This window comes from Bidens hawaiensis, unplaced genomic scaffold (assembly GCF_021521415.1).
Source record: "Bidens hawaiensis isolate Kalapana, Puna unplaced genomic scaffold, B.hawaiensis_p1.1 tig00020342_1, whole genome shotgun sequence".
In the NCBI taxonomy this organism is placed as follows: domain Eukaryota; kingdom Viridiplantae; phylum Streptophyta; class Magnoliopsida; order Asterales; family Asteraceae; genus Bidens; species Bidens hawaiensis.
In genome coordinates this window covers 33,824-45,925 of record NW_027493097.1, presented here as the reverse complement: position 1 = coordinate 45,925, position 12,102 = coordinate 33,824, and the positions used below count along the sequence as shown (strand labels likewise).

The following is a 12,102-nucleotide window of genomic DNA, read 5'->3' as shown; positions in this document are numbered from 1 at the left end:
AATAAATAAAAACACATTATGATAAAAGAACATACATATCATTTAAAAGCGAAGCATAGATAAAAATACATAAAATTTGGTTAATTACAAAGATAAATTATGTTTACTTTATAGATTTTTTTAGACATATATTTCAAAGTTGCTCTTATTCGTAAGTGGGGTGATGTTAAGGGGGTGTTTGGGATTCCTTATGAACTCCTTATAAGTTTTTTTTAGTAACTTAATAAGTTACAAAAGTATAACTTATTAATTTTTTTCTCGCTCATTAAAAACAATCTCAAGCACCTTATTATTTTTTAAAAAGTTAATAAGCTATAAGTTAATAAAAATAAACAATTCCAAACACTCTCTAAGTGCGAAAAAAGATACAACCTCACCCGCCTTTAAAGTTCCCAAGTTTCACACCTTCTATAACACCGTGATAAAATAGTCATAAATGCATGAAAATATAAAATCAATGATTGGTGATAATATTAATAATATAAAAGATGACACCTTTGATATGAAATGTTCCTATCTACCACTCGCTCTAAATTGGATTGGGACCCATGAAGAAAACGAACCCATAAATAATGCGGTCCTAATTTGGTAAAGTTTTATGCTCATTCCCTAAATAACGATCTTAAATTTCATTTATCTTTTCGACCATATGAAGTTTTGTAGACGTGCATGAATATGCATCTCATTCTCACCAAAGTGCAGATACAACAAGTTTAGCTTCTAAGTGGCATAAAGATAATATTAACACTTACACTTGGTATAAACTTTGTTATGCAACCATAACAAAGTAAAAAAGATGGTAGAATACTTTTGGTGCTTCGTGAAGAATGACCTCTCTTGAACAACTAAAATCAGATGTACGATTTGCAACTTTTTATCTATTTTGTCAAAGCACGGGCAAGGTTTAGCGATTCAAGTTGACCCGCACATGCTAATTAGGTGAACACAACCATGGCTTTCACAAATACTGTCAGCCTGACCATGCCTTTTAGGAGATACGACCCTGCTTTGTCTGGATTGTTGTCGACATGCCTTTTGTCAACATGGGTGTGCCTCTTTTTAATCCTAGTTGGCCCAAGCGTGTTTGATGAGAGACACGATCATGCCTGATGAGGCTTTTCCGTGTATTATACGGGCACAACATGCTTCAAGTTTGGTTCGGGGGATTTGGAGTGGCACGACCTTAATGAATTTCTTCATATATTTTTTTTTGTCTAGTTTAAGTTTTTGTTTCTTTTTCACCAAATGCCTAAATATTCCTTCAAATTTACAAACAAAGCAGATTAAAGGGTCTAATATTAATGTAAAATGCCATTAAAATAGTCAAGCATATAAATACAATTAATATATACAAAAACATACATTTCAAAAAGAAAAATAATGTATGTTAATGATAAATATTTCCATACCAGTTGGTTCTAGTTTCACCATTGATATGAGATGAATAATGAAATAAAAAAAGATTAGAAATTTTTTTTAAAAAGAAATATCTTTAATATTAATAAAAATTGAAAAAAAAAAGAAACACAAAAACAATATAATAAAGAAAGAAAAGATAGAAAAAGACAGGCCTTATCATCTAGGTTCGACTTGAGGCACACACTGACATTCAAATATCAACTCATTCCTCTACTCTACATCCTTTTCATGAATAATAATAATAATAATAATAATAAATTATCAAACAATTCTTCTGAATTTTTCTGCAACTGTGATCAGATTTCTTTTGTAGCTGCTCCAGATGATCGATACACGGTTAATTTGATCGACAAGCATCAACAGATTCGTTAAACTTCTAACCCTAGCTAGCTAGCTCGGATCATTATTATTATTATTACTACATCAATTATTATCTTTTGATGACGTTTCAATTGAATTTACTCTCGATTTCGATTCGAGTACGACTAAAGAGTACTGTTCGATGAATCATATAGTTCCTAATTTTGAAACGGAAGAAGATTATACGACTCCTGAGCTGCGTAACAAGTCAACAATGTAAATTATTACGAATTGGATGAGTGTTTGATTTGGTTCGAATTAGGGTTTAATTTTCGGTTATTTTGATTATGCAGGGGAGGAAATGATGATATTATGGAGCTGCTATGGCATAACGGACAGGTTGTGATGCACAACCAGAATCCGAGATCTAATAAGAAGCCGGCTGCAGGGGTCTCACTTCAGACCGCTGCAACCGGTGATGAAGACACGAGGCCATCTCATAATGTTTTCATGCACGAAGACGAGATGGCCTCGTGGCTTCAGTATCCTGTGGAGGATAATCCGTTAGAAAATTATCTGTACGGTAACGATCTCATTTATCCTCCACCGCCTCCAATAACCACCGTCTCGCCTAATTCCTTACTACCGCCACCAGTAATGATTCCTCCTCGGCCTCCTGTGCCGCCGTACCAGCGCGTGGAGGTTGAATTTGCGAGACCTAGGAGTCCGGAACTAGGTCCGTCGAGTTCATCGCGAACGTTGCAATCGGCGAAGCCTCAGGAATCTAGGGCTTCGCGTGTGTCAGATAAACCGGCGCCAGTTTCTGGTGTTGGCGCCGGAAGGGAAACAGAGACGTGTGACATGAGCGTGACGTCGTCTCCCGGTTCGGGTGGATCAGGAGCAAGTGCCGGTATGGAGCCGGCCTCTGAAATGCCACCGCCGCCGACTGATGATCGGAAGCGCAAAGGCGTCGACACCGACGACAACGAATGCCACAGTGAGGTAATTACAAGACTTTTAAAAAAAAAATTGGAAACAAAAAAGTAGTGATTGCATCAAATCGAAACAGAAAGGAAGCAGACAAGAAACTGCTTCGCTACCTTTTTAGAAATAATAATAATATTATTAATTTAAAAGAAGAAAATCTATATAATGCGTATGTATGATGACGCATAAATACTTGTACGCAATCACATTTTGAATTTTTGATGACTAAGGTGTGCATTGAGGGTTGTACACTCGATTCTTGTTGGAAACTTGGAATCAACTTGATATTTTGTTGTCCATACATTCCGGGTGTCGTGTAGCCTGAACACGAGACAAATTGTTGATTTAAGAAACTAACTTATTATTAAGCTTAAAAGTACTTTATTAATATATCTAAGGTTAATGCAATTTAAAAAATAATAACAATTAGGGATTTAGTAATATCCTTGTATTTAACAACCCTTATTTGTTGTTTATTTACCCTTTATATGTGGGTGTATAGTAGGGATGATAAAAGTAGAATTCATCTCTATTTATATCTATTAAGCTAATAAGTTAGTTGATAAAGTGAAAATTTATTTGTTGGAACACTTTGATTAAGAAATGTTGTGGAAACTTCCAAGAGTATGATGATAAAAGTAGAATTCATAGTATCATGTTCTGTGGTGGGAAAATCCTCAAGTTCCAATGCATGCGTGGGTGTTTGTTTGTTTCCACGTCACGCTTAAGTTCACTGACTAGCATGGCACGTGTATTTCCTGAACATGTGTTATGTTCACTGAATGTGCAGCGTGCAAACAAAACTATGTCTCGTAACTTATATACAAACATAACTACTAGATGTGTAAAAAAATGTGTTATATGTTTTAAAAATAAAAGAATAATTGAAAGTTTGTTTCCCATCTACTCTAACAAATTAATGTTTGTTATCAACCCAATAGAAAATCTGTTCACCCTATATCATGTTCACAAACTCGGTTGATATGGTATATATGCTCACATGGAGTGCTAATTTTAACCGAGTTTATTATCTATCATAGTTATTATTATTTATTTTTTATTTTGATTGTTACTATTTTATATATGCATGTCTAGTTAAATATTGCGATAGGTATCATTATCTTATTATTTTGTAATTCGACTATAATCACCATTGCTTACATTTCATTTTAAGGATAAAAGCATGAAGTAAAAACATAAATGGATTCATGATCATTGTCTTAAGTTGTTATTATGGGATCATACATGATAAATTAATTAAGTAAATATATCCTTATTCCTTAACTAATTGGACTATCAAAATAAAAAGGAGGTGAACTGCAACCCATGGCGGACCTACACCAAAGGTGTAGGTGTCGGCCAACCCCTGTGAAAAATTATTTTTAAAGGTATATATATGTTAAAATCCTGATTGGCCCCTATGAAATTTTGACACCGACCCTGACTGGAACTGGAACAGTTTAAACTTATAAGCACTTTTCATGCTAAATAATATTTATGCTACATTACATATATGATTATATTCTTTCATGTGAAGGACGTTGAGTTTGAATATGCTGATGGAAAGAAGCAATCTCACGTTGGATCAACCTCTACTAAAAGGTCTCGTGCTGCGGAGGTCCACAATCTTTCGGAGAGGGTTTGTGTTCTTCCTCTCAAATAATAAATAAGAGAAAAACACCAAAGTAGTAATTTTTAAGCGTGTTACATTTATAAGGTCATATTAGAATAGCTGCAGGTAAAAATCATGAGATGTGTGGATCTTTTGGTCACGTATCTACTTTTACTTGCCTAAATCTGTGTTAAATGCCACCCCAATAATATTAATACATAGGCGATATGGTGCTGCGTGTTACATTATTATTGGTGGAAAAAAAGTCTGATACTTCATGGCTAAATAAGTTGTAACACACTTAGAAAATAGTTAGTTTGGTGATTTTGTCGCAATATGATATCCGCATGGGTAGTTGCTAAATTTGTCGCCTTATAATTATAATACTTGTGTAGAGACGTCGAGATAGGATTAATGAAAAGATGAAGGCCTTGCAAGATCTAATACCACGATGTAATAAGGTCGGTAGCACACATGCCCTAATTTTCAAGTAATATACGAAGCACGCGTTCATGATTTGTCACCCTCTTAAACATCAAAATTATTTGTATTTTAGTCCGACAAAGCTTCAATGCTGGATGAAGCAATCGAATACTTGAAATCACTTCAAATGCAAGTTCAGGTATGTAACTAAAACTCGAATAATCAAATGTTTTATTATCTAATTATATATATAGGCCCACAACTTAATACTTGTGTTTTTGCAGATGATGTCCATGGGATGCAATATGGTACCGATGATGTTCCCGGGTGTCCAGCAATATATGCCCCCAATGGCTATGGGTATGGGTATGGGTATGGGAATGGGGATGAATGGTGCTATGGTTCCATACCCTGCCATGCTTCCCGGTTCGTTACCGCCCAATCCTGCTGCAGCCGCAGCTCATCTCGGTCAACGGTTTCCAGTTCCAGGATTTAACATGCCACCGGTTAACATTGCGGGTCCTGCACCTAGTCAAGGAGCTAGCATGCCAGATCCAATGATGAATCCCTTGACTCTAAATAGTCAAAGTCTAAATCAACCACGAGCTCTTAGTTTTGCGGATCCATTTCAACATTACATTGGTCTCCATCCGACACAATTACCGCTTCCTCAGGTATTATATTTTGTCTGATTATATATTCATAACTCAGAGCTGACACTGGTTGTTTTTTGGCAGAGTCAAGGAGGTGTGCCCCCAGTTGGAACTAAACCGGGCAGCTGCAAAGATGCTACCAACACCAATCATCATCGAACCGGTAAACCTAAATCCTAATTTACATGTCAATATAGTTGTAAACTGTGCCTTTAAAGGAGACGAGCTGGATTAAGCTAGGTCGGGCTCCGGCCAGAACTTAAATGAGCCAGCTCAGCTTTGCTAGATTATTTTAACGAGCTGAAATGTTGAGTTCGAGCTCGGCTCGTTAAAAGCTTGAGACAGCTCGTGGCTCGACCAACCGACTAATTAATTTTGTTTAGTTTTTTGATATTAATGTGTAAAAAAATAATTTTTTAACATACACACATTACAAAATTATTAAACAAGAGATTTATAACATTATAGTAAACTAACTGAATGTTCAGTGAACCTTGTGTACGTTTTTCTATTAAACGAGTGAAAATGAACAAGAATTTATGTTCATTTAGTTAAGTAAACGAACATGAACAAGCTTCTGGTTTATTTTCTATTACCTAGACTATTAAGCATGAACAAACACTTAATAAATTGTATTTTCTTTTTTTCAGGTTGATGATTCTTTGAAGGTTGTTTAGAAAACAGGCTTCACAGCCGACTAAATTTTGTAGCCTAAGAAAGACTTGAGGATCAAAAGATTGTTGACTATATATCAACAAAACCGGCTGGGTTTACTCATGTAAATAGTTATATATAGCGTTATTTGATTCTATTTTTATCGTTACAAGATATATTTAATTATAAAAGTAGAATTGGTCGCTAACCAATATGCATGTTGTTTGGTCGTTTCTTTCTCATCTTCTTATAAAGGAGTCAAGCGATTGTCTGACTCCTTTATATAATTTGTTAATCATTTTTATTATGTTGTTTGGTTTTTAAATATATATAGTATGTTTCCTTGAAAACTTCTCATGTTATGCAATGTTTACATAAGCGAACACTGGACCGGTCGGGTCGGATTTAGGAAGGAGACGACATCATAAACAATTTTACGAAATATTTGCAATTTTGTGTACTTTATGTTTTGAAGTAGATTTTCAGATTTAAGAGAATATGAACGTTGAAATAAATAAAATCTATGTTTTAGTGTAGATTTGTAGTCTTAGTAAAATACGAACGCTTAAATACTTAAAATATGAAGCAAAAAAATTTAAAATTATGAACAAGTAAATGATATCTTAAAAGAAGAAAAGTTAAAAATAATAATAGAAACCGGTCATTCCGGTCTAGTCGTGACAACAATGTTATTTTGGATTGAAGAAATTATATATATCGAAAAAAAAAAAAGAGTATTGATAGATCATAGATGTAAGAGTTAATGATGTATCAGTGAGTTGTTACAGTTATATATAATTAAAGAGCAGAATTGACTTGTTAAAACAAGTTGATTGAGAGCTATATGTGATTTAGATATTTGTGAGAATGGAAAATCAAATTAATATCCTTTTATAAATATGTCGTTGATGTGGGTGTTGCAATAATTGTAAATGTTACCTTTTTGTAGTTAAATTCCTAGTTTGTGGCAGGAATGGCATGTGCTTCACTTTTTATGGGAATTTTGACCATTGTGGTCTTGTGTCAATTCGGGTAATTAGATAGTCTTTATAGCTTTTATGAAAAATTTAATATAAGTGACTCATGACTGTGTTCCTTTTATTTGTAACTATTGCCTTATTTTTTCAAAAACCCTTTAATTAAATCCTAAGTATATATGATAAGAATTAGAATGGTCCATTTCTTTAAAAGCTTCATATTTCTCTCAATCCCATGCATCATTTTGTTAAACTTTACTTCTATTTTATGGATTTTAAGTTTATCTAGAGCTTCATCTTTAGTATGCAACCAGTATACATGAAAATCTCTGGAACATCATCTATAAATGCAATAACATACTTCTTTTCCCCTACACACGGAAATTAATCGCATAATTACTACGTTTCATAATGTAAGTGTCTAAAATGTGTGCGTATCAAAGATATGATTTAGTAATGCTAGTGCTAGGCTGCTAGCTATATATACGATCTCATTACTAAGCATATCATTGATATTTAGTAAACATGCTACATAAATATCCAAATGCAACAAAAGAACTATGCATTGACAAGATATCCTTGTCAAGTCCATCACTTGTTTTTGCAGACAACGCCAGAAACAAGATTATTTTAAATTCGTACACGATAAAATATTCTCCAGGTTAAAAAGAAAAGAAAAAAAATCCTTCATAAGTATATTGAAGCTTCAAGTTTCCTTGTCAAAGGATGAGTTCTGTTAACATGTTTCAATGCGAAGCATTCTATTCGTCCAAAAGACATAATCAATGACGATTCTTGTACATGTGTTATTATCTAAAAATTGACTTTGTTGCATATTCTATAGTCCTTGGATCCTTGATTCCTTAAGCATAACCATTTGTTCAAGCTTTATTTTTTCTTCTATCAACTTGACAATATTCTTAAAATATCTAGGTTTACCTCACTTCCAACAAGCCAATTTTGATTTCTTGTTTGGTTCCTTGTGTGTTTTCTTAAACTTCTTTAAACCCTTGAATTCAGTGTATGTATTTGTTTGCCTGCCTTCTTCAACCATATTCACACAAGAGGGTCCACCAATATCTTTATCCTTGGTTTTGTTAACTTGATCAGCCCTTAAAGCTTAAGGACTCCTCAATTTTAAGGTGGTTGCCAAGTTAAACCAATGATTGTTCTTTTTATACTTCAACGTACATGTGCTTAAAATCTTTTCAACAAGAGATAGGTGGTTCATCGATAACACTCGACACGAAGATACATCCGTCCATCTTTGTGTTACGTTAAGTAAACTGCCCCTTGTTATGTGGCATATCGTTATATTGTTCGATTAGTGACGATTACAACCCTCAGGTTGCCCATTTTGTAATTACTAAATTATTTATCAAGAATTTCTTACTAAAGGCATTCTTGGTCATATATTTTGTAACATCACGGAAAATATCGAGCCAAAAATGCCAAAATCCAAAGTCAAGGGACCAATTCTACCAATTTCCAAACTCCAAGGGCTAAAATAAAAAATATGTTTTCCTGACCCATTGCGATACGCGATGGATCAGAAGAGACCTCCATCGCGATACGCGATGGATCAGAAGAGACCCATCGCGACACGATGTGACACGTGTGCCACGTGGCACACGGTGGCACCGTCTGCCGCCACGTGGCGCGACACCTACCACGTGTCACCACGTGGCAGGTCTACCCTCTGACTCAGCAAGCCTACATCGCGCTACGCGATGGGCTTGCCAAAGGACCCATCGCGTAGCGCGATGGGGTCCAAAATCAGCTCTATAAATAGCAGCCTCGGGTCTTCTCATTTTCACACCCAAATCTCACATACCACTCTCTCTAACCTCTCTCTACACATTGGGAAGCGTGCCATCGAACCACCTCGAAATCCGTGCCCCGATTCCTCGTTTTCCGTGTCCAATACATCGATATCCCTACCACTCCACAACAATATTCCGAACATGAAGGTGGCGCCGTTTCGAAGTCCCAAGGATCATCTTGAAGTGCGTGTCGTGAAAGAGTTGGCGTCTTGATAAGCGTGCCAAAAAGAAGGTGTTGATCAAGAAAAGGAAAATGGAATCGAAGTGCTGCTCGAGTGTGTAGGGTGTATTAAGCCAAGAAAAGGTAGGCATAATGCCCGAATAAGATAATAATAAAATATTGAAAAGGCTTAATACCATAAGTCGAGGTTATACTCGATGCCTCGATAAACAAAGAAATAAATTACAAAGAAAATGAAGGAAAAGAAAAGTAAGATATATATTTGAATATATATATATATATGAATGATTATTCTTTGTTATAAAATATATTATTTAAGTTTAATGAGTATTCTTAAATAATAAATAAAAGAAATACGTTTCTTATAAAAGAAGAAACGTAGGGTTTAATGAATAAACTAAAGGTTTATAAACATTACTTTTCAACTAAAGGTTTTAAAGTAAAAGAAAATATGAACTAAAGGTTCATCGAGGTAATAAGACTAAAGGTCTTAAGCCGGATTGTATATCTGACTAATAAATGTTATACTCGTACTATAGGTGCGAGATAGCAAGGAAAGACTCATGGACGGTGTTGGAAGCCGATCCCATTGAAAAGGTGAACACACCCCACTTTTATAAACTTGTTTTCAAACAATCAAACGTGTTATGTGTAAAACTTTACATGAGGCTACGTGTCTCTAAAAACATTGTAAATAAGAGTATAAGCATAGCCCTCAGGCTGTGGTATATGTTTGTCTGGATCCTTACATATGTGGAATGCGGTGGGCACATTGCACCACGCCTGGTCACGACCTCCAGCCACGATGGGCCGAACCAAAGTATGTTCAAGTGAGAATGACATTGTGTATATTTATGGTACCTAAGTACGTCGAAACGCTGCGGTGTTTTGCTGAAGTGACCTAGTGTAGAGACTTGAGTTTATAATGATTGTTTAACTTGATTATTCCTAAGCCAAGATGGGCCGAGACTTACGTGGTCTCGAGGGGTGATTAAGTAAAGAAAATATTTTAGCGTCAGCATATTCACCAGCATTCGTTGCTGACGTATTTTATAACATTTTGCAGGTAACCAAGAAGAGAGCTTGACGGACGAAGGGCTCAAGAATCCGATGGCTCGGATAATTTTGTTTGAATATTAAAATATGATGTTTTTGTAAAACATATAAACAAGTAAATACCAAACGAGACTTTCGTCTCGTCTTTTTGTAATGTAAATATTAATAAGTTTGATCCTTATGTTTTATAAAAGTCTTCCGCTATAACCCGCTACTCTGATTTATTTACAAACATGGTACCAACTATTGATCACACTCCTAGACCTAAGATGGAGTGGTGACATATTTCGATTCAAGTGAGTCCCATAGTTCTTTGGTTGATTCAGTAGCTTGATAAGCACAAAAAGGGAGTCTTACCCTTTAAGATGTGACTAGGACAATATCCCAAACTTTCCTATCATGTCTCCAACATAATCACCCGTCTTCATGTTTCATGAAATAATGTAATCTTTGTAAGATTTAAAGTCTGTAATTGCATGGATAACTCTCTGAACCATCTAAATCACCATAAGATTAACTATTTCAATAATAATTGAGTTCTTAATTGGGTGTTTTATAAACAAAACAATGCTTAATGAAAGTGACGTTAAATAAGTTAAAACAGTTGATCTTTATTTGATTCCTATCGACTTAGTTACTGCTAGTGATCATAAAAATTGGAACTAGTTTGATAACAATGGTAGACTGTTTTAGTAAATTAAGACGGGTCATTACAGATTTCATTAGTAAAGCATATAAAATAGTGTCAAAAGGTTTTATAAAATGAGATGACATACTGATATACTATGATATAACCTGTGTAATACATGGGTGGTTAAAAAAATGCAACAAATAAAATAAATTTAATGATATACATAATAACATACCCTATAGTTTTTTAAGATATAAAAATGATAAATAGAATTATATAATTTATTAATATTTAAAAACCTCATTTAATACAACATTTAAAATTATATTTATAATTTTATTAGTAATTATATACATTGTGGTAGTATTTATAGTTGATGGGTTAACGTACAATAATGGTTTATCGAACATTACGTACGCGACCTTTCAGACCGTTAGATTAAAAAACACGTGGTGGCAATTTCGTAAATAACCCAGCAATAGTTCGCGTCTTCGCGATCAAAATTCGTCGATTACAAATCGACTCTGATCCAAATTCGGAACTCGTCGCTCAATCTAATTCAATTGATAAACTCTTATCATAGCTTAAAGTATGAAATCTCTAAAGTCATAAACCAAATCAAAATCGAGCGTCGTTGAACATCAAGAAATCTTCAAATTTGATCAAAAAAATGATGATCTAATCAATCGAATTGATGTGTAGAAGTATTTAGATTCATCAATCGATTATGGAATTGCATAAATAATGCACTCAATCGAGCTCTGATTATGGTTCAAAATATTACGTTTAAACGTTCTGAAACAAAACTGAAGACCTTTAAACGTTCTAATACGTTTAAAGAAGTTCTGACAAAAAAAACATCTTTAAACGTTCTAATACGTTCAAAGAAGTTCTGACCAAAAAAGAACATCTTTAAACTCTTTAAACGTTCTAATACGTTCAAAGATGTTCAGAATTTCTAAACTAACAAAAAAGTCCATAAACACTTGACGTTCAGAAGTTCATATCTAAATTAAACACCTGTAACATGAAATTAAACACTAAAAACACTTCATATAATCTCGTAATCATCAAACAATTATCAATCGACCGTCAATTTGATCATCGATTCAATCATATGGACAAAATATGAAACGTCTGCAACTAAGTTTCTGCAAGTGTTTGCAAATGACGCCGCTGACGATGGTTGAATCGATGCAACGATTAATTAGGATGGAAACAATTTGAAATAATTACCACCACGTGTTTTTTGAAATCTAGGGTTGAGAGTGTCACGCACGTAATGTACGATTAGAGATAATTGTATTTTAATTGACTACTCTAGTTGAATGACACGTGTACGAATGGTTTTATTTTAATAGTATAGGTAGATTTTACCAACATTGA

General features: G+C 34.3%; 1 protein-coding gene across 1 annotated transcript; it reads left to right on the top strand.

Annotated features, from left to right (window-relative positions):
* Window positions 1-1,780: 1,780 nt before the first annotated feature.
* On the top strand, window positions 1,781-6,307 carry LOC143560503 (transcription factor PIF1-like). Its single transcript, XM_077048794.1, has 8 exons — window positions 1,781-1,995; window positions 2,073-2,721; window positions 4,244-4,345; window positions 4,714-4,779; window positions 4,875-4,940; window positions 5,026-5,415; window positions 5,479-5,557; window positions 6,045-6,307. The coding sequence occupies exons 1-8, from the start codon at window positions 1,922-1,924 to the stop codon at window positions 6,047-6,049; spliced, it is 1,431 nt and encodes a 476-aa protein (XP_076904909.1). The 5' UTR covers window positions 1,781-1,921; the 3' UTR covers window positions 6,050-6,307.
* Window positions 6,308-12,102: the final 5,795 nt, after the last annotated feature.